This window comes from Ctenopharyngodon idella, chromosome 21, assembly GCF_019924925.1.
Source record: "Ctenopharyngodon idella isolate HZGC_01 chromosome 21, HZGC01, whole genome shotgun sequence".
NCBI lineage: Eukaryota > Metazoa > Chordata > Actinopteri > Cypriniformes > Xenocyprididae > Ctenopharyngodon > Ctenopharyngodon idella.
Genome location: NC_067240.1, coordinates 4,709,470 through 4,736,685, shown reverse-complemented (window position 1 = coordinate 4,736,685; position 27,216 = coordinate 4,709,470). Strand labels below are relative to the sequence as shown.

Below are 27,216 nucleotides of genomic sequence, written 5' to 3'. Positions count from 1 at the left end.
TTTTGCATTCCTCCGAGAAATTTGGTCTTAGCTAATGTATTGTTTATAAGCCTTTTGTGTATTGTTTGTATGTTTGAAGGCACATATGAGGTTTGATCATGCTGCAGACTAACCCTAACCGCATGAATACACTGGAGCTAAGACCATCTAAAACCAGTTCAATACTATATTGTGATAAAAATGAACAGCAATATTTAATATTGTCTTTTTTTGGAGCTGTACTATTTGTGAATACATCATTATTTCCATTGAGAAGAGTTGTGCTGTTACTTATGATCTGTATTACATGGTTCTAGAAGTAGTGTGGTTGGCTGTTTTGGTTTAGTGTCTTTGTGCCAGTATAAACATGAGCAGAACATTTTCCCCACAAACAGCCAATCATACAAACTGACCATCAACTAATCACAGCTAATTAAATCAATGAGATATTGCTGGAAAAGGTAAACACCAAGACTTTCATTGGAGTTAAGACCCTTGGAGCGGTCAGGCTGAGGTAAAACACTTGAGTCTGGCGCACACAGACACACGTGGATGGAGCCAGAAAACAGTCTGATATACCCATCTAGAAAATCAGATTTTCCTATTAAAAGAGTACATAGTGAGAAAAAGGTCATTAGTGTAAATGTGTCATCATACAGCGATCCTAAATGACTCCCAGAAAGGAAACCATTAGGACTTTTCTCCCAGTAAAGGGACATCATGCAGCAATTGCAGTAAAACTGTCGGCAGAGAGCCACAGCCTGTAAGAAATTTATGTCCAGAATGGAATACTAGTGTACTGCTCACTGCATACTGCAAACTATACACTACTACCTTACTGACTCCAAACTTTTTAACAGTAGTGTACACTAAATGGCTTTCACATGATCTCATCATGTTGCACGTTGTTAATTCAGCAAGTGCTGTCAGCAATATTATCTTGGAAATGAGAACTGTGATTTTGCATTTTTAATCCAGTTCTGTGTAAAAAATCAAACAAACAAAAAAACCACCTTAACTTTTGGCAATCTTTTCAAATATTAAAAAACGCAACGCATATCAAAGGTCAAATCTAGCACATTGCATTGTGAGATACAGTATTCAATGAAGTTCCCATTCGATACTTTACTCATACTGCATCGCTAGACGCGGTGGGGAAAACTCCTTTTCTCCGATTACTGAAGCCTTTTTCAATCACAGCAGTGCATCTGCACTGCCATTGGTTCAAAAAATGTACAGAAATGAACCAATGACGGCGCGGCAGAGCTGCGCGAGCCTACGGCAAAGCAGTGCGCCAGAGCCCGCCAAATTGGGCAGGGCATCTGGCTATATAAGCAGGCGCTCGTCATAGCATCACTGATTCATTCTCCTTCAGCGACGACAACACTGCTCTTCACTGATTCTACGAAACTTGAAGCCACCTTCGCCAGTAAGCTGATTCAGCCGCTGCTCTACAGCAGCAAGATCAGCTCGCCGCCTTCTCTCTCGCTTTCTGTTTGCCGCCCACAGCTCAACGCTCTCAAGCAGGACTGATCAGCATGCCGCTTCACAGCACCGGATCAGATCGCCGCTTTCAAGCTGCTCTGCTCCCGCGTCGCTCTCAAAGCAGCCCCGGTCAGCGCTTCGCTCACGAGCCGCCTGCAGAGCACCTGTGTTGGCGCTTTCCTGCCTTGTGGTAATTAAAAAATTCTGAGCAAATTTCCTGCGAAGTTGTGGCAAATGCTGCACCAATGCCGAGCCTCTGAGCGCGTCATTTGCCGGCTCCGCCCTGCAAGGCGCGTTCACTCGTTTTCCACTGATCTCTTCACCTCAAAAGACAACTCTCACTGCCCAGTCTATTGAAGGAAAGGGATGCGCTGGCCCACGATTGGCCCAGCCTTCTCCTTTACGCTTTCCCTCCGATCGCCCTGATCCCTCAGGTTATCAGGCGAATCAGGGAACAGAAACACAAGGTTCTTCTAGTGGCCCTGCTCTGGAGAAACCAACGCTGGTTCTCAGAGATCTCTCAGCTGCTCACGGCAGCTCCGTGGCCCATTCCCCTGAGACGGGACCTCCTCTCTCAGGCGAACATGACGAAATGGCACCCACAGCCCGAGCTGTGGGCCCTACACTTATGGCCTCTCGATGGGAGCCTATGAACCTCCCAGAGGGTGTCTTAAATACCATCTCTCAGGCTAGAGCCCCGACCACAAGGAGTCTCTACGCTCTCAAATGGTCAGTCTTCACCACTTGGTGCACAAACCGAGGTGAAGATCCACCCACATACGACATATCTTCGATATTGTCCTTCCTTCAAGAGCTGTTGGATAAGGGTCGCACCCCCTCCACTCTTAAGGTCTATGTGGCGGCTATAGCAGCTTTTCACACTCCCATAGACGAGATATCTGTCGGCAGGAACAACCTCGTTGTTCGATTTTTAAAAGGGTCTAGGAGGTTGAACCCCCCTCGCCCTTTTTCTGTCCTTATGTGGGATCTGTCTACGGTTCTGAGGGCACTTAAAAGCTCCCCCTTTGAACCGCTGCAATCTGCTGATATTTGACCTCTATCACTCAAAACCGCTCTGCTATTAGCTTTGGCATCGGTTAAGCGAGTTGGAGATTTACAGGCGCTCGCTGTGAGCCCCCTCCTGCCTTGAATTCGGGCCTAACGACTCTAAGGTCGTCCTGAAACCTAGGCATGGTTACGTACCTAAGGTGCTCTCTACTCCGTTCAGAGCACAAGTAATCACGCTCTCTGCGCACCCTCCCTCACAGGAGGACCAGGAGCTAAATCTGCTCTGTCCTGTCAGGGCATTCTACATTGCAAATCTACATTGACCGCTCTGCCTCCTTTAGGCAGTCGGAGCAGCTCTTTGTATGCTTTGGTGGTCACACCAAGGGGCTTTCGTAAACAAAGCAAAGACTATCCCGTTGGATAGTTGACGCAATAGCTCTTCCATACTCCTCCTTGGACCTTCAATGCCCCATCGGGGTCAGAGCACATTCCACGAGAGGCATGGATTCATCCTGGGTGTTGTCCAGTGGTGTGTCCATTGCAGAAATTTATGCGGCGGCCAGCTGGTCCTCGCCATCCACTTTTGTCAGGTTTTACAACCTGGACGTCCCTGCTTTGCAGGCTCACTTCTGCTTAACTGTCTCTCTGAGCTCAACGCTCCGGGAACCACATTCCCACACTAAGGCTGGATTTAATCCTTGCTGGGTCTGACTATGTCTCAAACTCGCTGAAATTCCCACGTCTGGGCTTAGCTTCCTGCACACTCTCGGCCCTATCTAGTTCTGAAGCTGTGGGAAGCTCTAGAACGATTATATGAGGCCGGGCTCGACCTCTGTGAGTTAGCCCGGTTTTTGCCTTCTCTTGACCCCGATAAAATTTGGCCTGCTTTATTGTAGTTGATCTACGGGGCCCCTTCTGGATGCCCTGGACAATTACTTATAAGTCATTCATCTACCATAGCACGGTGTGATTGAATAGGTTCCCCACCGCGTCTAGCGACGAGTAAAGTATCAAAAGGGAACATACTCAGTTACTAATGTAAACTTGGTTCCCTGAGATACGGGAACGAGTACTGCGTAGCTAACCGTGCTATGATGCTGCACGACTTTGTCGTCGCTTCAGTCGATATGAACCAGTGATCCTAGGCCGAGCACCTGCTTGTATAGCCAGATGCCCCAACCAATTTGGCAGGCTCTGGCGCGTTGCTTCGCCATAGGCTTGCACAGCTCCGCCACGCCATCATTGGTTCATTTCTGTAAATTTTTTTAACCAATGGCAGTGCAGATGCACTTCTGTGATTGAAAAAGGCTTCAGTAATCGGAGAAAAGGAGTTTTCCCCACCGCATCTAAAAGCGAGGTTACGTTAGTAACCAAGTATGTTTTCTCTTGTATACTGAACATACTAGTAAACATAGTATTCCATGCATACAGCAAACACTGTGCACAGTATGCATACTACATACTCTTTTTTTTTTTTTTTTTCTTCAAAAGTAGTAGTTAGTATGCCATTCCTAACATATCAAATTAACTGTAAAGGCACTGTTTCGCACAGAGAGAGAGAGAGAGAAAGAATCTTTGTGGACAGATGAAAATGAAATGCTAAAAAGGGAAGATATGAACAAGAAAGGGGAAAGGGAAGGAATAAGGACAGGAAATAGAATATAAGACAGGAAAAAGAGGGATAGAAGGAAAAAGAACATGAGAGAAGTTCCACGTGTGCATTCAGGCAGGAAGCTGTATATCTTCAGTAGGACATGAAAGAAAGACGAGGGGAGGGGGGAAAACATGGTGCGGAGAGAGCGAAATAGAGGAAAAACAGCCATCATCCCGACTTTCCATCCATCACCCCATCTTTCTGAAAGGGGGTGGGGGGATGTGGTCATTGGCGGGACTGCTCAGTATGCTAGAGGTGGCCTGACTGTCTACTGCAAGATATGATGATACAGATACTGTGGTCTGAAACACACACATAAACACTGAAACACTCTAAGATGTCATAAACCTCTTAAAGGGATAGTTCACCCAAAAATATCATTTACTCATGTTGTTCCAAACTGGAATTACTTTTATTCTTCTGTGGCACACAAAAGATGAATTTTTGATAAATATCTTGTTTTCAATACAATGAATGTGAATGAGGACTGGGGAGAATAAAATCAAAAATGACAAAAAGTATCATAAAAGTAGTCCATTCAAAGGCATATGATGTCTTTTGTGAAGAGCAGATGAAAATTTAAGTCATTACTCACTGAAAATCTTGACATGTGGGATGGATGCATTCAGGATAAGAGTAGTGGTGTCCAATTTATCAAAATGGTTGGTCCAATCCATGAAACTTGCCTGAACCATTTGTTTATAAATCAGATTGATGCAGTTCTCGATTTCAACTCACTGACTCATTCCGACTGCAAAGACAGATTATCAATGAAAAATGGTTAACATTTCAATCTGTTCCTCACACAAAGCTATTGTATGACTTCAAAAGACTTTAAATATAGTGCATTAATCATACGGAGCACTTTTATGATTATTTAAATATATTTTTAAAGTACTTATGCATCATTTTTTGGTTCTTGAAAGATCCGGTCTCCATTGTAATTATGTGGAAAACAGTGACCATATCCAGAATTTCTCTTCTTATTTTTCATGAAAGAAACAAGGTCATACAAGTTTGGAAAGACATAAATATTGACCAAATGGACATTTTTAAATGAACTATTCCTTTAAAGAGGGGTAAACCTCAAAATGGAAAAGAATGTTCCGGACTAGGACCAGTGAGAGGGAATCTGGACCATGGCATCTTTATGAGAGGAAACGTAATGTATAAAGACTAATTATGTCGGGACACTACAAAGTGAACTCGGAGAACAAAGGCCACAATGTGCTCTGGTAAACCTGGAAATTACTCGTTTTTGTGGCTTTTGAGACTTGGGATTTTAAATGTCATGGTCCGTTTGCCAGAAACGTAGGAAAAAAATAGTGTGTGTGTAATTAAAGCCATATTAAACCATTAGTATATATTAGCTAATATTGCCGGAGGATAGGATGAATAACTAGATTACATTTTCTGAAGAAAACACGAGTGGTACTTGCCTGTGTGCAAAGGTCTGACTATAAGGCCAGACCAGAAAGCAATACTTTTCTTGACCCTTCTAAATCTTTTTTTCTTTTGTTCTGTTTTGCTATTTACTGTTCACTTTATTTCCATCTGGTGTGTAGTATTCATGTATTTTTGGCAGAGCAGATTTTCTCTCACTCTCTTTGCTGAGTAGCAGTGTGACTCAGTCACACATTGATGATGAAATTGGTTCGGGTCCACAGGGTCCAAGTTCTGGCAGGAACGGACGAGAAAAAGTGCCAGAAACACGGAAACTTCCCCTGCAGCCAGAAGAGCAGAAAACATTCACACAACACTACAAAAACAGATACAGACCAACACGAAAACATCCGCGCCTAGTGACCAGTCCTGGACGAGAGACCCCACAACTCTGCTTGAGCTTCACTTGTTTGTTTTGGATATGTCGACCGTTTGAGATTTATGACAGATAACTGGACAAAATGTCTTTTCTACAATGTCCCAAAAAAAGCTTTCGGCTGATGTCACCCCTCACCAATAGAGAATGTCATAAAATGTCACACAAGACTGTCTACAGGAGCAAATCTTCAGTCTGTACTTGCCTACAAACCACATATGTGCTATTTTATGTGCTACAAAGGCTGCATCCAGAATTGCATACTTCCCTACTATATAGTAGGGCGAAAAAACAAAAGTGACAAAAGAAGTATGTACGAATTCACAGTACTCATAAAAGAGTAGACAAAAAGTACCCAGATGACCTACTACTTCGGTAGAGATTCTGAGTGGTGCATACGACGGACACTTTACTATCCCATGAGGCCACAGTAGAGGATTTGTAAATGGCAGTGAAGCAACGCAACTGATGCTGGTGGTCACATGATAATGACAACACGGCGAATGTAGTACGTCTGGATTACATTCATACTACACACACTAATGCTATATATAGAACATACAGTGCTTTTTTAGAGGTCGTGAAGTAATTACTTATTCAAAATAAGTACCTACTTAAGAGAGTATGCGATTTTGGATGCAGCCTAAGTGTTTACAAACAAAATATTGCATATTGCACATCAGCTTTATGAAGCGAAATTTGACCAATGAGATTCCACGGTGGGCGGGGCTAACCGGCATGGCTTTATAGAAACCAAAGCTGCGTCCAAAATCATATACTTCTCTACTATATAGTACTCGAAAAACAGTATAGGTGCGTCCCAATTTGCGTACTTATGGACTATTCTATGACGTTTTTAAGTACAAATAGTGCGAGTAGTGCGTTCACACAGAAAATTCCAAAAAGAAAAAGTGCACTTTAAATACCCGGATGGTGCACTAAATTAACGGAAAAAACGAAGTGTGGAATGTTTGACACTTCGTGCACTCAACTGTCGCAGCTTTTATACGTAGCGGAGGGGGAGGGGGTATCAGACTCCATTGTTAAATGATAAAAAAATAACCTTATACAATTCAGGCACTACATGGATGAGTACATAGTGCATAAGTACATAGTGTATAAGTGCATAGTGTGTGCATAATGTGAACATAGTAGTATGTCCAAATTCATAGTATTCAAAAAACAGTAGGCGAAAAGTACCCGGATGACTTACTACCTCTAGTGAGATTCTGAAGTGCGCACACTTTGGACACTTTGCTATCCAATGAGGCCACTGCAGAAGATATGTAAATGGAGTTGAAGGGACGTAACTGATGCTGGTAGGTCATGTGACAGTAACAACATGGCGGATGTAGTACGTCAGAATTCATACTACATGCATTCGTACTATATAGAACGTACTTTTTCAACAGTCGTGAAGTAAATTTAAATTCAAATGTAGTACCTACTCAACAGTACGCGATTTCGGACGCAGCTCAAGTGACCATCAAAATGTTCCGTCACATCAGTGGCCTAGTACCAAGAGGCCATTCACAACGCGTTTTTGCGAGACAGACACAGTGTAGTGGATTGAAAAAAGCGTAAGGTCTAGAGAACGACGGCGAGCCCAACGGTCAAACAAGCGCGTTTACATTTCATTTTAATCTATCCACAAAACAATGTAAAAACAGCGCAGCGGAATGCAAAAAGACGGCAATAATTTTGTGGGGTTTTCAATTCGGAATAGCATACTAGCATACTGTTACTATTTCTGCCATATAAAGATATATTCGGTATGCTATTTCAAATAAGCCCATACACCAACCTTTGTGGAGCCTTTAAAGGGAACAGAGAATAGGGATGATAACTCCTGAATGGAATGCAGTTAGTCTACATAAGATTGGTCCCCTCAGTAGTGCCCACTGTGTATAAGATCAGATGACCAAGCAAAAAATATTTTAGAAAGGTCAACATGAAAAATCTGCAAGCTATTTTACTCATGTAATGTGAGATTTCTTTTTTTATCAACAAGAACAAACGTTTTTCCATCAGGAACTTATTAGATGGTTAATGGCAGGTAGTTGAAGGGGAGGGGCTAAAAAAATAAGAGGGCTTGATGATGTCAGCTGAAAAGAAATTTGTTTCAGAGGCGGAGCAAGCTTTAACACTTGAAATAAGAATACAAACTTTTCTTTGGAATAACTGCTTTTAAGAAAGTAGATAGGGCCAATGTTGATGTTCAGGTCGACTTGATTTTTACAACAACAGCTCTCTTGTTTCACATCACTCTCTCCATCGCTGAAAATCTCATCTTAAACAATAAGTCAGCTAATTTCACACACGTGTTCCCTCGCAGATCCAGCCACATTGAGGATCATTTCTCACCCGGTGAGTCATGCACTAGATGACGTGAGCGTTCTGGCTGCTGCGGCGCTGTGTGACCCACGTTTGTGGTTTTATGAAGGAGACAGAGAACAGATTGGCTTGTCAGAGGTTCGTTTTCGAGCAATGTTTGGTTTAAGTGCTACATTGTAATGAAAGTTAACATGATAGATGAAGTTCGCTGGAGCGGCTGCAGTGCTGACTCATACTCTGGAGAATGTGGAAGGGTCACTGCAAGCAGGAGGAGGAGGAGAAGAGGAGGAGGTTGGGGCCCCTGAGGGCCACAGGGACCCAACATCTGGATAGTCGGCTCAATCTATAGCGACACCACAATGAGAACGGTGTGAAACATAAGCCGGATCTGGAATTGAAAGATTTGGATCTAAATCCAGTCTGACAGCAAATAAAGACAAGAGATACTGAGAGTTTTAGAAAGAAACAGGAATCCAGCCTCTGTCTGTGCCCGCAAATCTCAAAAACAGACTTGGCCTTGTAAAACTTACACATACACGTCTGCTTCGGTCATTAGCAAAAGGAAAAATGCTGGAGGGAATGATTAAGAAATTCACCCAAGCTCTCAAACTCTTCTATACACCATTACACCATATTAAAGTGATTATTTTAACAATAATGAACAAGAGGCTGGTTTGGCTGGATAGCGGAACTGAAAATGTTTGAGTTATTAAAGATTGAAAATTTCAAAATGTGCACTTCTAATCAGCCAAAACTATATTCACATAACATTGTCTTGTGCGTCTTATTGCTTTTATATAATAGCCTATGCAAAATAAAAATATTAATGTCATACTTCTGATTTAAGAACTACAACTGAGGCTAATAGTTGGTCTCTTCTAGTGCTGTGTAGTGATATAGTCTATACTAGATATTTTGCAACATCGTATTGACCAATTAGCATTTAAGATCAGCTTTATCAATTTTATAATGAAAAATACTGGTATATAACTCCAAAGCCTGTAACAGACACCATTATCACGCCTATTAACCTCCTCTGTGATGGAGTGTGACTGCCACCTAGTGGACACTGTACACAAACACATTTCTAGATCTGGTATTTTTGCATATTATATTAGTCTTTATGACTCAAATATAAGGAGTGATAGAATGTACAGAAGGAAGCTCATCATAGTAAAAATCTGGAGTACTTCAAAACAGTAATACGTCTACAATTTAACATTAATCTTCAGTGACTTTCCAAGTGACAGAAGAGAGAGGGTTGGGCATAATCAGGCAATTGATCAGTTAAGGGCAAAAAGAAGAAAAACTTGTTTTTCCTATTCAATATGAATATACAATTATAATTATTATTCAAAATATTATTTTATTGAATGTTAAAAATAAGTAAATACAGAAATATTGAAATTATACTATTGCACTGTAAAATAAAAACATTTATTAATATTAATAATTTTATTTACAGAACAAAAGTAAAAAATTTTCAGCCTGAAATCAAAACCCACTCTAAAGAAACCCTTTTCCAGCTTCATTTACAAACTGCGCCTTACAAGAAAAAAATAAAATAAAATTATATATATATATATATATATATATATATATATTATTACCTGCATTCAGATTTAGCATTTTCCTTCAGGTCAGTCCTATGTTCATAATAAAAAATCTGTTTAAATGTCTGCTGCGATATCTTGTCCTTTTAACAGTTAAGGGGTTTCCTGTGACTGACAGCGCTAGTCAAAGCATTTGTCAGTTGCGTGTTGTTCCGCGTTCACAACAATTTAGTCTTTTCAATGTAAAAGTCTTTGCTACTGACTGACACACTCATAAAGACAGTCTTTGCCGCCATCTAATGGTGTAATAATGTAACTTCTGTTGCTGTTCACGGTCAGGGACTATTTTTTCCGGCGAAAGGAATGCTTCAGTGAAAGTTTACTTCATGAAAGTTGCATTGATACATATTTTTGGCTTTAATATTTGTATTGTGTGGTAACCGTTTTATAAAAGCAATAAGGTACTCGAGGCTAGTGCTGTATCATAAATAAGTCACCGCTGAAGGGCGTTATTTGGCATGACTCGAAGCGGAGTACAGCACAGCCTCTCCTACCTTATCGCTTACATATATATAAACTGGAAAAACTAGAATAAACAGAAAGCCACCTTTTGCTTTAATTACAGCCATTAATCTCTTTTGATATGTCTGTACTAACTTTGCACACCTAAATTGGGGAATATTTGCCCGTTCTTCCTTGAATTCCAGAATTGCTCAAGCTTTTCCCTTCAATCCTGACCAATCGCCCAGTCCCCACTAAAGAGAAACACCCCCGCTACATAATGCTGTCACCACCATGCTTCACAGTAGGTATGATGTTTTGGGTGGTGTGCTGTGTTTGCTTTTCGCCAACTGTTGCTTTTTCTTTCATTAGTTTGATGTTTTAAGGCAAAATTGGTAAATAAAGCTAGAAAAGGGTTTTTTTGGAATAGGTTTTTATTTTAGGCTGTATGACAAATAATGTAACTATTTCAAAGTGGTATGATGATTTTCTATTGGCACTGTAATACAAATATTTATGGATGTCATTCTTTGCTTTCAACATCATAGAGCTTTTATTTTGCAGAGAGACCTTGAGCCAAGCTTATGCAATGCTGTCAGGTCTCACATCTCAGCTCGGAAAATATGGAAATCTATATAAATACGTTAAAAACATCTCTACTTATTTTTTTGCATGTATAACTTGCACTGTATATTCCATACTGTATGTATAGAATACCCTGTATTTGTCAATTAATCTACTACATTTGCCAAAATGTGCAATATACAATAGAGTGCGCAGAAAGGTGTATCCCAGAATGCAATACACTTCCATCTCTAGTGTGGCAGATAAAGCATTTTCTGTTTACTAGATGAGAATAGGAATAAAATGATGCAAAACATAGCATACGACTATATATAATGCATATGGATTCACATCCTAAAAAAACTTAATTGAATAAGGAAGTATACACAGTATACTGCACAATATGCAGTAAACAATACTCTATTCCAACTAGTGCACTTTGAATAATTTCCAACACAGAATCAGAATGATGTTTGTGGTTTATATTTTTCCATGGCAGAAACATTTTTGAGGCAAATTATTTTGAGGAAAGCTTTCTGTGCACGGATGAATCATGCACAATCAATTTCAAGTCCATGCGGTTTTTAATGTCCGTTTTGAAAAATGATTTGGAAAATATACATAAATGGCTAAAAATACAATGAACTGAAAGTTTATTGTTTTTCTTAATGGTGCTGCATAAAACAAATAACAGATATATATTACACAAATCTTTATTTACAAAACAAGGCATTTACGTTTTAACATATAAACATATTTACAAGAGCACATGCAGACATGCGCAGCCGTCTACTCCAGTGTTTAAGGAGGACGTCACGTCTGCATGTTCACCTTCTTTGTGTTGGGATGACTTTATTTCCGCTGGTGGCCACCGGGATGAGAAGTTTCCGATACTCGAGCGGAAGATACTTCTCTATCAGTATATTCACAGGTGTACCATCCGTCACAAAGCCCTGCCTGAGAAAAACAACAGAAACAAGTAGTTTAGCATGCTAAACATAGCCAATATGACTAAGATGGGAAAAGGCTGCAAAAGTTTACAAAAACAAGTCATTCAACTCCATTAAACTTAAAGAGGACATATTATGCCATTTTTCAAAGTCTTGAGGGGTCTACAGAACATGCTTGAATGTTTAAAACAAATTTTTATTTATTTTTTTATTTTTTTACATATTTTACACTGTTGCAGCACCTCTCTTCCCAGTCTGTCAGTAACGCTTTGTTTAGTTCCTGTCTCTATAAAGCCCATCCCACCGAAAAGCATAATGTGCTCTGACTGGTCGGTTGGATTAGTGTGCTGTGATTGGTCAACCACTTTCAGAGCGTATCTGAAAAATGTCACACCCCTTACCAGAACCACAAGTTTCAACACACTACTAACTAACTTAACCAGGCCCCGCCTCTTTTTGGTGTATACCTTGGGCAGGAATTATTTACATGAGCAATATTGTGACGTATTCATTCCTGGAAGAAAACTCAAACCTATAATGGAGGTGTTTCAGGGAGTTCAGAAACAGTGTGCACTGATATACAGAATTTGAACTGACTTTATACATTGTAACTTTGTGGATGTTTTTCATGCTCAAACAGCAACATTACACACTAAAGAAAGTTGAAATGTAAAAAAAGCATAATCCTCTTTAATGTTTACCTTCTCATGAGGAGCTCAAAATCTTCAACCTCAATGGTTTTACGTTTGGCGTGAGTAGCGTATACTTCCAGATCATCTGCTAGCCGTTCAAAGTACTTCTTAAGACTAAAAGGAATAAAAAAAAAAAGCACAGAGAGAAACATTGCAGGAGAAGTAACTTAAAATGTTCATGTTGCATAGCAGAAATAATCCTTCCCTGAGCACTTACATTTCATTAATGGCAGGGTAGATGTCACTGGCCACCTTGGTCTTGGCGAAATGCTTGAACACGCTCATGACGTAACTCTTAGGAAGAACATCAGCCCCCGTCTGACGCTTCTTTCTGGGGGCTCGTTTGGCAACCTGAGGGGCGGGACTGAGATAAATGGGTTTTAAATATGTATTAGGATACACTATAAAACAAACAACTGGAAGAGGAATGTTGTTGGTAAATACCCAGCATTCACTTCTTTAAGGACTGTGGGCGTGGTCTGCGCACTAGGACTTGCGAACACTCTCTTCTGTCTTACGAAAGCAGGAGTTTTCATGGACAGTTCTGAAATAAAAGAAAATACACTTCATGCAAAAGTAGCTAAATCTGATTTGCAAGCACATCAACAACTGATTCTTTTTAATGATTTGATAAGACTGACTCGAACGATTCACTCAAAAATTGTAAGAAAACACTTAACAATCAATATTATTTATTATATATACATATTACATATATAGAATTTCCTTATTTTAGTACAAGAACAAAGGCATCTGTGCACATTTTTAATGCACTGGTTGTTGAACCATTTCACTGAAATTCATTCAAATGAGCTGATTTGCTAAGATGAATTGGACATCTTTTAACCAGTTTTCTGAACTGATTCACTCAAATGATCTGATTCACTAAGTCAAATTGGACAGCTAAGACATAAAACATATATGAAAGTGGGTGTCACCTGCACTAAGTGCGTCGTCGTCATCATCCTCTTCCTCCTCCTCTTCCTGTGGAGGTTCAGGGCTCTGATTGGCTGGCTCAGAGTCCATCAGCTCCTCCTCCTCCTCCAATTGGTTAACTTCCTCTGGGGCATTATGATGCTCTGCAAGCTCGGGCAAATCTTCCTCAGCCAGACTAGCCTCATGTTGCAACGACCTCTGCTCAGGTGTGGTGACCTCTGCCACAGGGCTGCCCGCTTGTTCTCTTTCTTCACCTGGAACGTCCTGCAAACTCTCTCTGCTCCCGTCAACAAAATACAGATGATCTGAGCAGAAACACAAACAAACAAACTCTGAATTATCAATGAATTTTAGTCATTACCATTAAAGAACTGCCCACTTAAACAGAAAGAGACCGTGTAAAGCAACAGAGCACAGTTTGCTTTTTAACATGACATTTTGTGGGCGTATAATTTCTATTTAATCATAATCAAAATCCTGAATGTCTTTCAAAGATTTGATGCCAGGAACCTTACAAACTTTATCAAATCCAACAATTATTGGTCGATATTTGGCATTGAGTAGCATTCAACATTGATAATAATAAGAATTGTTTCTTGAGCAGCAAATCTGCATATTAGCATATATAAAATTTTAACATTTTTTGACGTTTTTTGAATTTGTATTAACATTTCACATTACTGTTTTTTCAGTATTTTTTTATCATATAAAATGCATCTTTAGAAAATCTTACTGACCCCAAACTCATTTGAGACTGAACCTGTGATTTTGTCATTTCAGGCAGTCTCATTGCCCTCACCTTTCTCTCTGGGATTCAGTCCAACTCCAAAACTCTTTGTGACTCTCGTGAAGGCCGGCACTCCCAAGACAGCTCCTCGTCCCTCTGAGCGGTGAGCTCTGCGAGTTATTCGCTCTGGATTATGCAATGCGTCTGGGTTCTCTTCAATGTTCTCATCTTCAGCATCCTCATGCTCAATTTCCACAATATTCTCATGTTCACCTTCCTTCAAGTTCTCATCCTCAACGTCCTCCGCATTCTCATCCTCAACTTCCTCCACGTTCTCATCTTCAATGTTCTCATCCTCAACGTCCTCCACATTCTCATTCTCAACTTCCTCCACGTTCTCATCTTCAATGTTCTCATCCTCAACGTCCTCCACGTTCTTATCCTCAACTTCCTCATCCTCAACTTCCTCCACGTTCTCATCGTCAACCTCCTCATACTCAACTTCCACAACGTTCTCACACTCAACTTCCACAACGTTCCCATACTCAACTTCCACAATTGACTCCCGATCTTGTAGCTCCACATACTGAGATTCAGGAAGTGATTCTGTCATTGCCTGTGTTGGAGCAAGTACAATATCATCTCCAGGACTTAAAAATACATCATCTCCTCCTTCTTGGGATGAAGGCACCACCTCTTCCTCTTCCTGTGATGGTGCCTCAATCTCATGGTCTTTTTCTTCTTGAATTAAAAGCTCTGAATCCCTAACATCAGGAATTTCGCTGACATGAACCTCTTTGTCAACTTTTTCTTGGTTTTCTCTCTCATGCCCATGGTCCCTCTCCATCTCTACAGATGGCCCTACTGTGTCATCTTTTTTCGGGTGGACGTATAGCTCTGTGACATCATTGAGGCCAAGCGTGAACTTCTGCCATGAAGAATCTTCTAGAGTTTTCCCATCCTGAACTACAGAGTGAACTACATCTAAAGGACAGAGAAACCATTTTAGATACAGACCAAATAAGATGGATGAATAATATCAGACTCTGTGTACATTAAGGCTTCATGATTTTAGGTAAAAATCTAATTATTTTTCGGATAAAACTTTCCATTGCAATTTAAAATGTGAAGAAAAAAAAACCCTCCAGGTTTGTTGTGCTTGATCGTAGGGCTGCAAAATTTGGCCAAAAATTCTCATTATATATCAATATGACTTTAATAATAGTAATAATTATGTAATAATAATTAGTATCATTACTGCTACAAAATAAAAATTAAACTTCATCATGAGCCGCTCTTGTGTAAAAGAATGCTTCATTCTGAAACATGCAGCACATATATTTAATTAAACTGCAGCCGTTGTGATTTGATGATCACTCTAAGCCATATCACGATTTTGGTTATTTGTGCAGCCCTAGTAGTATATATAAACCTTGGTTAAGTCCCTGCTCCAAGCATCTCTGAACGGCCTCGTCAAATGAATCCACAGACAGCACCCTCCGATTGGACACCTTCCGCTGGAGCCCCGCCCTCTCTGTGCGCTTCTCCACAAATGGGGTCTTCAGGGTCAGGTTCAGCCCACTGACAGAAAATAAACTTGAATGAATAACACTCAAAATGCCTCAATCATCTCTTACTATTCAATTTCAACCATGTACTTCCCATTCAGTTCCTAATAAATTAAATGTGGCAATTTTATTTACTTTCCATTGCCAGTTTTAGTGACCAGGCCAGTCTAATGGAAAATAACGGACAGCGCATTTACCTCTTTAAGCCAGCAGACAAATCCAAATCATGAGATGCATCTGATTTCTCTTGAGGGCCATCACCTCTGTGAGAGACATGTGAGATGTCCTCTGTGTTGTCTGAGAACATAGAAAATGATTAGATGATGCTTTATCAAAGTGCTCTGTTGCACATGTGACAAATTATGTGCTTAAATTATTAGGATGCACCGATCAGGAGTTTTCATAGCCAATTCCGATTGCTGATTTTTTTACAAGCAAATGGGCCAATTCTGATACCAATTTTTTTTTTCTTTTTAAGCAAATTTATTTGTCATTTATTTGCTCTGCATGAGCAGTTGTTTTTGATTTAAATTAGTTTGTATAATTTGAAGATTTAAAGGGGACCTATTATGCAAAATTCACTTTTGCATGGTGTTTGGATATAAATGTGTGTTGGCAGTGTGTACACAACCACCCTATAATGATAAAAATCCAACCACTCCTTTTTTTTTAATCCCCATAAATCATAAGCAGTGTCCCAGAACAAGCCGTTTCCAGATCCCTGGCAGTGTGACGTCACATTAGCCACAGGCCCCGCCCACGAATGTTGACAGACACTGCCGTTTTAACATAGAACTGCCCTGAGCGAGTTCACAGCCTGTTGTACAGTCCGCCATTGCTGCACTGATGAGAACGTCTCCCAAGCGTTTTAGGTGTTCTGTAGCTGGATGGATTAATCCACATAGCGCTCTCCATTTACTCCCTATATCTGAGCCGCTGAAGACGAGGAGAAATGCTGTCGAAGAAAATGCTCCCTCAACTCTACTGAAATTCATTTATGTCTGCGCAAATCATTTCACACCGGACTGCTTTGTGAACAAATGTCAATACGAAGGGACAATACAAAACAGAGGTTGTACTCAAAATGTGTTACTCAAGAATAGATCAGTACTGTTCGTGATCCAGCTTACAGTCTCCAGAGTGATAATGTGACGGCAGTAATGAAGGTGAGAGCACTTTATTACAGTTCATTGGAGTTGATTTACGGAAATAAAGTGTACCAGTTTATTAAGCACAACCCGAAAAGGCATAAGGTCTTTATATATTTGTTTACTGTTAGTTGTAACGAGTGTTTCTGTGTACTTCGCTATGTATGTTGATGATAATGCAAGGGAGAGAGAGAGAGTTTATGGATAATATTTTAATGCACACTTGCACTGTGTTTTATTAAGCTCTTACAGTGATTTTCTAGAGTGAAAACAGACGCTTCATATTTTGTGTGAAGTACAATAAACGTTATAAAACTCATCGGTAAAGTCGAACGGGTTCCGGTACAACAGGCTTTTACTAATATAGTGGATAAAAACAAGAAGACAATATAAGTTATAACCGTAATTAAACTAAACTATACCTGTTCTATCTCCATGCAGCATATATTTGCAGTTTCTGGCATTATAGTGCATCCTGACTGAATCCTGACACCGGAGAATGAGCTCTTGAAGCTCCGCCCTCTTAGGCCAAGCGCAGCAGCTCATTTGCATTTAATTATCTGTGGGGTATTTTGCGCTAAAACTTCACATACACACTCTGGGGACATCAGAGACTTATTTTACATCTTGTAAAATGAGGCATAATAGGTCCCCTTTAAAGCAAAAACAAAATGGTCTGACTGTGAAATGATGCTACATAAAACATACCTGCACAAAACAAAAACAGCAGACAGACTGAATGAAAATGTAAATACACTCTCTGTCAGTAGGTGGCGCTTATAGAACAGCAGCGGTATAGTGTTTCCTTGGTTACCGCTGTAAACAAACCAGCGCTGCTTCTAAACACTACTTTAATTATAGGAAAAGAAAATGCCATCGAAACTTTTCTGAAGTCAGTTCCCTTCAGAGATGCATTCATATACACCCCCAATTCAATATTTATATTTTTATTCCAATATTTTGAGCATTGCAAACAGCTTGCTGCGCCTGGTACAGAATTTTGTCTCCTTGTGTCCGTCTTAAGCCTGTGTTAACGTTCTGTTTACAGACTTCATGACATTTTTGGGAAATGATTGCAATGCAGTTTGAGTGCAAGTCCAGAACAGAGATCAGCCAAAATAAAACAAAAAAACTAATTGATGGCCTGTCAACCGGTGCATCTCTAACACATGCAGTACGCCCGTTTTCAATTCCAAACATAGACAAACTTGCTAACAAAATCAAAGGAAACAGGTGTATAACAGGTGAGAATGGGTGAAGCACCTGGCAGCTGATCAAACTGTCTCTCCAACGCAGACACACTGAAGGCACGCTGTGGTTTTCTGCGGCTCAATCCTTTGACCACATGCGTCAGGGGTTCAGTGTTCAGGGTCAGATCAGACAGCTCCACTCCAGACAGACCTTCACTGAGGAAAACACAGACACATGAACACAACGTGTAGAGAACTACAAGTACACGAGACTGAAGAGCTACTAACGTTCTCTCTCCGGCACTGGACACACTAGACTCGGCTGGATTCGGTTCTGCTTCTTGCAGTGCTGGCTGACCCGACATCAGCAGCGATGCTTCAGTCTCTGAAACACACATGGTGAAATATCAAAAACAGGTTTTCTGCTTCCAAAATTTTATTTGATGCAAAGTTTTTTAAGATTTTGCAAAATGAATTATCATTACAGTCACATTAGTATCGTCATCTTGTGATTATTTAGGTATTAGTTATTTATATATTGATAATAGGTAAGCATTAAAAACTTGTAACTAGACTGTCAATTATTTAGGCTACATAAAAATTAAATAAATATATATAAATAAATAAAAAATAATATAAGAATATATATAACAAAAATAACTCACTATATTAGTACAGATAATTGTATATAAATAATTATGTTAATCATTAAAAATAAAAATAAAAAAGTAATTAAGCTACTGGATAACGATGTATCCAGAAACATCCTGAAATAATGTGTAAACTTACAAAGACAGCTCTAAATACTGCAACTAAAATGAAAACATGAAATCAAACTTTAACCTAGTAGTGAGTATATTCCAGTGTTATAAAACTTAAAAAATTTTGTTTATTTGAATTTTTGTTTTTTTGTTTATTTTAAATCTGAAACTAAGAAAATTATAAATATAAGATGAATAACTTAAATTAAATGAAAATTAGAAAAGTTGCCATAAAATAGGTTTAAGTTGACAAGCTAATACTAAGCTACATAAAAATATTAAATAAAAATGAATAATAATGACAAAAGCACATTACAAAATTACTAAAACTTGAACTAAAATTAAAGCTAATTCAACATATTAATAATTACTGTAATAATACATGCAGATTTGAATGTTCTGTTGTGATTTTGTCAAAGTTTAAAAGACATTGCCATTTAGGAATGAGATCGAGATCTTTTAATGATTAATCGTGCAGTTCTAATAGTATATAAATAATATTTGTACTTTCCATGGCTTTTCAGTGTTTGGAAATGAAAAATTCCCTGATATTTCTAGGTATTCCATAGCTATAATATCTCAGAATCTCTCTCTTTATTAATACATCCGTGTTTCTTGACATTAATCAGTTCATTCCTGAAACCCTGAGTTTCCACTCACCCATTTGAATGATCCCCCTGAGCAGACCACGAGTCGTCATGTCCTCGTCATACAGTTGGGACGGGGCTGCGACAGGAGGGTCCGTCTTTGCCACTGTTGACCTCCGTCGTTTAGGTGAAGGGAGGGGTGACAGAGAGGCACTCTAAAAAAAAAAAAAAAAAAAAAGAGGAAGGTATTAAGGATGTGATTATATAGAATATGCAGCTGTATATATAATAATTCATTAGATACCACACATACCTCATGGAGCTTCTTCTTGAGTCTCTGACGTAAGGCAGACCCAGGACTCTCCAGACCAGGGGTATTTTTCAGCCTCACGCTCCGCCGTGTGCTGCTTGAACTGAAACACATAACAAACATTGAAAAGCAATACAGACACCTTACAGAAAATTATATATACCAGAAAGTTATTAGTCTAAGGAAGTTTGTATTGTTGTCTGTAATGGTTATAATTCACAATTTGTATGATTTTAAAAGATAATGCTAAATAGAAAGTTAATACTACAACCAGTATACAAATAACATAGCTTTCCCTTTATATCATTTTTGTATTTACGTTAGTTGTTACCCAACTACTTGATTTTGTGAAAAATATATTTAGGTAACTATTTGTTTATGTATATGTGTGCATAAATCATTTGCGTAAAACTCATATAAAATTATGCTGGGCGTTTTATATGTTTACAAAATGCAAGTGACATTTGAAATAAATTCACCTTCTGGTTACAGGAGATCTGGGTAACTCTGTGTGCAGGACTTTCCTCAACAAAACCCGAGCAGATATGTCCTCTTCTGTTGAATCCATCGTTTCTTATCGTAGTTTATCACAAAATTATATATTCCCAAATCCCACAAACCCTAAACTACATTAAAATGAAATGAAACGACAAAGAAAAACATCGTCGACTGCGCCTGGGGTTTGAAATGGAAGTCACTCCCGCTCGTTCGTTCAAGTGAATCTCGCGATATTTTGTCGATCGCTTTCATTGGCTGTGTAGTTTACAGCAAGGGGGCGCACGACGGCTCAGAAAGCTACATTCAAATTTCAGTTCAATTTTTAAGTATAATAGTATAATTGTCTGTTCCATCTGGTTGATTACATGTTGTATACTGACTGTATACTTATATGTATTCATAATATATAACAATTTACTGTAAAGCGTCCTTGGGTTCCTGAAAGGCGCTAAATAAATAAAACATATTATTATTATTATTATTATTAAATGTAATAAATTGATACCTAACATACACATTAAAATCATCTCCAATAATCTATATAAAATTATTTTAAACGTTTTATTCAATGACCAGAACCAACTGTGATATGCCAATCCTCCAGAACATCGTTGAGAAAAGTACCGTACATCACGTGGTAGCGCTAGTCCTGTGGTTACGGTTTTGTTAACAATTTGCACAGTCTAAATAATCACACCGAAGAAATTACCAGCACTGAATGCCAAATTTCGCAAAAGTCAGGTTATAAATAAGATAAATATATTTTCAACCACCATACCTAACCCAACAGAGCACGTCCTCTATGTAAATCACACCACATAAAGGAATATATTTCATTCTAGCTAGCATTTCATGTTGAAGAAGCTACATAAAGCTTTAGATTAAGAGAGTCCTAAAGAATATAATGACTTCTTTCTTCTAATAGAGCATTGCATTAACACGTATTTTACCACCGAGAGCTTGTGTGAATAATCCAGTACGCTATGAGACAGAAACAATAAAATAAAAAAACTTGGTTAGAGATGCCACGAAGTAGGTGGCAATGCCTTAACCGTATGTGTGTTGAAGGCCACTAGGACCTCTTCCATCCTTGTCAAGGGGAGTGCTAACCTTCTCTCCTTTCATACAACACGTTTAACACCGTTGCTTCTCAGAGAATATATAGGGCAATATGTGCCTGTAGTTCGCAACGACGGTGACAATTTTTCAAAATGATTTTTTCCCCCCTCCCCATACTTTATATATCACACATTGTTGTGTATATATATTTACATAAACGTTATAAGCGTATTAGTTGCATTTATGTTTGATTTATGTTTTAAAAAGTTATTTTTGCTATCCTTAGGCGCTTTGCATGGCTTTCTCATTTGCATCTCGCGCATGCTGACCAATCATAACGACGCAAGAGTATACGTCACAGACTCTTCCCCTGGAAGTAAACACAAACGCATGCAGTATAAAAGCCGCTGTTGCGATATGACTTATCTTTCTGTTATGTATCTTACTACATAATTTTATTAACTTTTAAATGTCCTCATGGACTTGCTCACCATTATTTATCTGATTTTCTGCATTATTATTCTCCTCCTAGCTGTCTCCGGTCATCATCAGTGCTGTGGCTCCGAAACTGTGGAATTGTCTTCCTCTTTCTCTTCGTGACACTGCCACTATATCCTCATTCAAATCTCAACTAAAAACTTATGTTTTCTTACAGTACTTCCAACCCTCCCGTTTAGTATTCTGCTGTTTAGTTATTTGTGTGCATGTGTAGGCTATATCTACAGGTGCTGGTCATATAATTAGAATATCATCAAAAAGTTATTTCACTAATTCCATTCAAAAAGTGAAACTTGTATATTATATTCATTCATTACACACAGACTGATATATTTCAAATGTTTATTTATTTTAATTTTGATGATTATAACTGACAACTAAGGAAAATCCCAAATTCAGTATCTCAGAAAATTAGAATATTACTTAAGACCAATACAAAGAAAGGATTTTTAGAAATCTTGGCCAACTGAAAAGTATGAACATGAAAAGTATGAGCATGTACAGCACTCAATACTTAGTTGGGGCTCCTTTTGCCTGAATTACTGCAGTAATGCGGCGTGGCATGGAGTCGATCAGTCTGTGGCACTGCTCAGGTGTTATAAGAGCCCAGGTTGCTCTGATAGTGGCCTTTAGCTCTTCTGCATTGTTGGGTCTGGCATATCGCATCTTCCTCTTCACAATACCCCATAGATTTTCTATGGGGTTAAGGTCAGGCGAGTTTGCTGGCCAATTAAGAACAGGGATACCATGGTCCTTAAACCAGGTACTGGTAGCTTTGGCACTGTGTGCAGGTGCCAAGTCCTGTTGGAAAATGAAATCTGCATCTCCATAAAGTTGGTCAGCAGCAGGAAGCATGAAGTGCTCTAAAATACGGCTGTGTTGACCTTGGACCTCAGAAAACACAGTGGACCAACACCAGCAGATGACATGGCACCCCAAACCATCACTGACTGTGGAAACTTTACACTGGACCTCAAGCAACGTGGATTGTGTGCCTCTCCTCTCTTCCTCCAGACTCTGGGACCCTGATTTCCAAAGGAAATGCAAAATTTACTTTCATCAGAGAACATAACTTTGGACCACTCAGCAGCAGTCCAATCCTTTTTGTCTTTAGCCCAGGCGAGACGCTTCTGACGCTGTCTGTTGTTCAAGAGTGGCTTGACACAAGGAATGCGACAGCTGAAACCCATGTCTTGCATACGTCTGTGCGTAGTGGTTCTTGAAGCACTGACTCCAGCTGCAGTCCACTCTTTGTGAATCTCCCCCACAGTTTTGAATGGGTTTTGTTTCACAGTCCTCTCCAGGGTGCGGTTATCCCTATTGCTTGTACACTTTTTTCTACCACATCTTTTCCTTCCCTTCTATTAATGTGCTTGGACACAGAGCTCTGTGAACAGCCAGCCTGTTTTGCAATGACCTTTTGTGTCTTGCCCTCCTTGTGCAAGGTGTCAATGGTCGTCTTTTGGACAACTGTCAAGTCAGCAGTCTTCCCCATGATTGTGTAGCCTACAGAACTAGACTGAGAGACCATTTAAAGGCCTTTGCAGGTGTTTTGAGTTAATTAGCTGATTAGAGTGTGGCACCAGGTGTCTTCAATATTGAACCTTTTCACAATATTCGAATTTTCTGAGATACTGAATTTGGGATTTTCCTTAGTTGTCAGTTATAATCATCAAAATTAAAAGAAATAAACATTTGAAATATATCAGTCTGTGTGTAATGAATGAATATAATATACAGGTTTCACTTTTTGAATGGAATTAGTGAAATAAATTACCTTTTTGATGATATTCTAATTATATGACAAGCACCTGTATGTACTATATGATGTATTGCAAGTGGGTACACACACACTCATGTTTGTTTCACTATATTAGAGAGGACACTGATATTTTAATGATAATTTAATGATGTTTTCTATGGGCCTAACCCAAGTTAACCCAAATTTACCCATTACAGAAATGTGCAAAACACTAGACTAAAAATGTTTTGGCTGATTTATAAGCCTTTTTAAGTAGTGAGGACCAGTAAAATGTCATCGGTTGCCATAATATTTCACTATATAAGTGAGGAAATTTGGCCTTTTAAAAGTACAGCCAACCTGTACACACACACACTGAGACAATAATTCTTTGATTTTCCCCCTCTATCTTTAATTGGCACAGTTCACACACACACACACACACACACACAGATACACTGAGACAATAATTCTTTGATTTTTCCCCTCTATCTTTAATTGGCACAGTTAAACACATACAAAGTATTCAGTGCTCCAAAAACACAAGCATAACAAATAAAACACAAACAAAAAAGTGCAAAACAAACATTTGGCAGACTCCACCAAACGAGACGAAAAAAAAAAAAAAAAAAAAGTTTAATTCATTTAGCAAAGCAGAGAAAAGAAACTGGGACATTTTTATTAATCAAAATTTAAAAATAGACTCTTACCATGGATTGGTAGTTCACTCTTATTTATAGACTTGTACGCATAGATATACATATGTATATATTTATATTTAAAATTCTCTGATTTGGGAATGGTGTTTTGAAGCCCCAAAAAGAGCAAGTAGGGGCCGAGGGCAAATGATTCTTATCACTGATAGGTCAAATAAGACAGCTGTGACTGTATATGTCACATGGTGATAGCCGGAAGAGTAACAATGCTGAAAAGGCTTAAATGTTAAAGTTGTTTTGCAATTGTTTTGTTCTCAAAGAGAAACCGAGCACTTGAGACAGTGTGTAAGATCGGAAGACAGACATAATGACGCTTTCCTCTTTAAGATGGTAAGATGTTCTCCGCTTTTCAAAACCTTTTCTCATTTATTACACATTTTCATATTCATAGGTTCATCAATAGCGAGTCAGTCAGTTATTAGGAGATGCTGCTCCTTCAACATAATTCATCAATAAGCGCTTCATTAAACATAATAAAAGCATTCAGCATTAAATAGCAGATTTGTGGGATGTGCGAATTTTCATTTCCATGATGCCGTCTGTAGAGATGTAGATGTTTTGGGCTTCAAACCTACTTAAGAATCAAGAGAAAATGAAAAAATTTAAAATATCTAAAACCTCTCCTGGACCCAAAATGATTGTGTGAGAAAATGTAAAAAATATATATAAAAAGAAAAGTTAAAATTATGTGCCTCAGGGATGGTGAGTAGTCAGTGGAAGATGATGAAATTAAAAAATATAATCTCTTCACAACAGACATTACAGAAAGAAAAAATAAAACTCCTCTTTGTCAAACCACAGTGATGACATTAAAAGGGGAAAAGAAAAAAAATCAAAACCTCAAGCATGGAGTTCAATCTTCAGGTTAAGACAGCCATACAAATGCCAAACACAGATCACATGATGCATGTTAAATGTCTGGTTAACCTGTACATTTGGCTCAGAGTACATTTAAACCCTTACACACATATATATATACTTTATCGCCAACTGAAACCAGCCAATGAGGTTGCGGTATTCTCAGCTGGGTTCTCCACAGGGTAAAACCATGAAGACATGAACAAAACAGCTGTCACAATAAATACATACCCATATAAACAGGACATTAGCATATTCATGTATGTAAATATAGCCCCTCCCCTGCTGGACAACAAAAAAACTGCACTCGAGCGTGACGACTGGACGGTTAAGGTAAAGCATGAAGTCATTAAATGAATGGAAATGTGAATCACTGAAGGGACGTTAGATAAAAATGAGTTAGGTAAGATGGCAGACAGACAGAGTATTAGTAATTGCACTGGAAGGGCGGAGACAGAGGAGGTGCCAGGGCAAGCAGACATGCTATTGGCCAGTGAAGCCCCGCCCCTGACGTGTGTGCCCAGCAGCTGTTATCTTTGGGAGGTGGAGTCAAAGGTTCTAAAGGGGTGTGGCCTGACAAAGGAGCCAGAATGAGTGACATCTTGAAGAATTCTAATGCTGCGTTCCATTTAAATGCCAGCTTGAAACTTGGAAAAGTGCAATAGAAGGGCACTTGAAGACATTTCACATCATACAAACAAAGCGGAACATGTGGTTAATGTTAAACGAGTGCTTTAAAGCAAATAAAATGCAAGAATGAGTCAAAGTTCCTATATTATATGTTTTTAGATGCTTAAAACATGATAAATCATCTGTTGATAATCATAAACCTGTAAAACGTGCTTGCTTTGCCATTTTGTTTCTTTATACACTATCGATCAAAAGTTTGGAATAATTACGTTTTTTATATATATTTATGAAAGAAGTTTCTTATGCTCACCAAGGCTTAATTATTCTTCAGGTCTCACATGATCCTTCAGAAATCATTCTAATATGCTGATTTTCTGCTCAAGAAACATTTCTTGTTATTCATGTTGAAAACAGTTGTGCTCTCCACAAAAATATTGTGCAGCACAACTGTTTTAAACATTGATAAAAATCAGAAATGTTTTTTTGCGGAGCAAATCATCATATTAGAATGATTTCTGAAGGATCATGTGACACTGAAGACTGGAGTAATGATGCTGAAGGAATCACAGGAATCAATTACAGTTTAAAATATAGTAAATAGAAAACAGTTCTTTTAATTTGCAATAATATTTCACAATATTACTGTTTTTACTGTATGTTTGATCAAATAAAAATAGCCTTGGTGAGACTTCTTTCAAAAAAATATTCCAAACTGTTAGTGAACATCATCTTCCGAGCTTCAAGATGTCAAGTAGGAAAACGGACGGAACGCAGCAGTATTGTGGTACCGCAAATTCAGCTCCTTTTACAGACCACGTTCCCAGTTCAGGATAGGTCAGGGAATCGGAAGCAAGATCGTTTCAAGCTGTTAAAGACATACATACATACACTCATTCGCACCAGGCTGAAAGAAACGTTAGCGCCGTTCAGCAGCGATGAAGAGCCGTAAAGCAAAATGATATATGTAGATCATATTCACCTCATTATAAAATAACAGACAGGTAAGAAATCTAAATGTCATAATATTTTTCTCTGATTTGCTGTTAAAGTTCCTCTCTACAGCAGGAGAATTTAGGCCGAGAGGTCTCTATAGCCTCTTCCTCTCGCTTCTTTCACTGTTCCTCTCTTTATTTTGTGTCTGTCTCTCATCTGTCTCACTCTAGGGCGGTTCATGGAGGGTAGGCTGTAGTTTTCCCCACATGTGGCTGCTGTTTGCCCTGCACCACTGAGTCCTCCTTCCATACTTTACGAATCTGCAGTCATACAAACAAACAAACATATGGAAAACAAAAGAAAAAACATGTTAGACTTGGTGAAGTGATGGATTCATGCCCCCTATGAATGGCTATTTACACTATACTTAAAGGGATAGTTCACCCAAAAACAAAAAGTTTGTCATCATTTACTCACCTGCAAATTGTTCTACACCTGTAGTTATTTTTTTGAAGAA

At 38.9% G+C, this 27,216-nt stretch overlaps 3 protein-coding genes and 1 non-coding gene across 17 annotated transcripts in view; 1 reads left to right on the top strand and 3 right to left on the bottom strand.

Annotated features, from left to right (window-relative positions):
- Window positions 1-27,216, top strand: part of rpl35 (ribosomal protein L35) — a 518,047-nt gene that overhangs the window by 217,644 nt on the left and 273,187 nt on the right. The gene's annotated exons all lie outside the window — the stretch shown is intronic.
- cenpt (centromere protein T) lies at window positions 11,463-20,585 on the bottom strand. Its single transcript, XM_051877839.1, has 13 exons — window positions 20,246-20,585; window positions 19,770-19,869; window positions 19,530-19,671; window positions 18,397-18,493; window positions 18,182-18,324; window positions 15,968-16,067; window positions 15,635-15,783; window positions 14,275-15,186; window positions 13,478-13,780; window positions 12,984-13,083; window positions 12,757-12,903; window positions 12,549-12,653; window positions 11,463-11,854 (listed from the first exon to the last, which is right to left on the bottom strand). The coding sequence occupies exons 1-13, from the start codon at window positions 20,332-20,334 to the stop codon at window positions 11,725-11,727; spliced, it is 2,517 nt and encodes an 838-aa protein (XP_051733799.1). The 5' UTR covers window positions 20,335-20,585; the 3' UTR covers window positions 11,463-11,724.
- LOC127504407 (U6atac minor spliceosomal RNA) lies at window positions 21,269-21,396 on the bottom strand. Its single transcript, XR_007927375.1, has one exon. It is a non-coding gene; the product is annotated as a U6atac minor spliceosomal RNA (small nuclear RNA).
- Window positions 24,033-27,216, bottom strand: part of LOC127503738 (formin-binding protein 1) — an 80,382-nt gene continuing 77,198 nt past the window's right edge. For all 14 annotated transcript variants that reach the window (XR_007927176.1, XR_007927179.1, XR_007927177.1 and 11 more), the window contains one exon: window positions 24,033-27,019. Coding sequence is in view for 1 of the 14 variants with exons in the window: in XM_051877841.1 (XP_051733801.1) it covers window positions 27,012-27,019 (8 nt within the window). In the remaining 13 variants the exon portion in view is untranslated. The remainder of the gene's footprint in view (window positions 27,020-27,216) is intronic.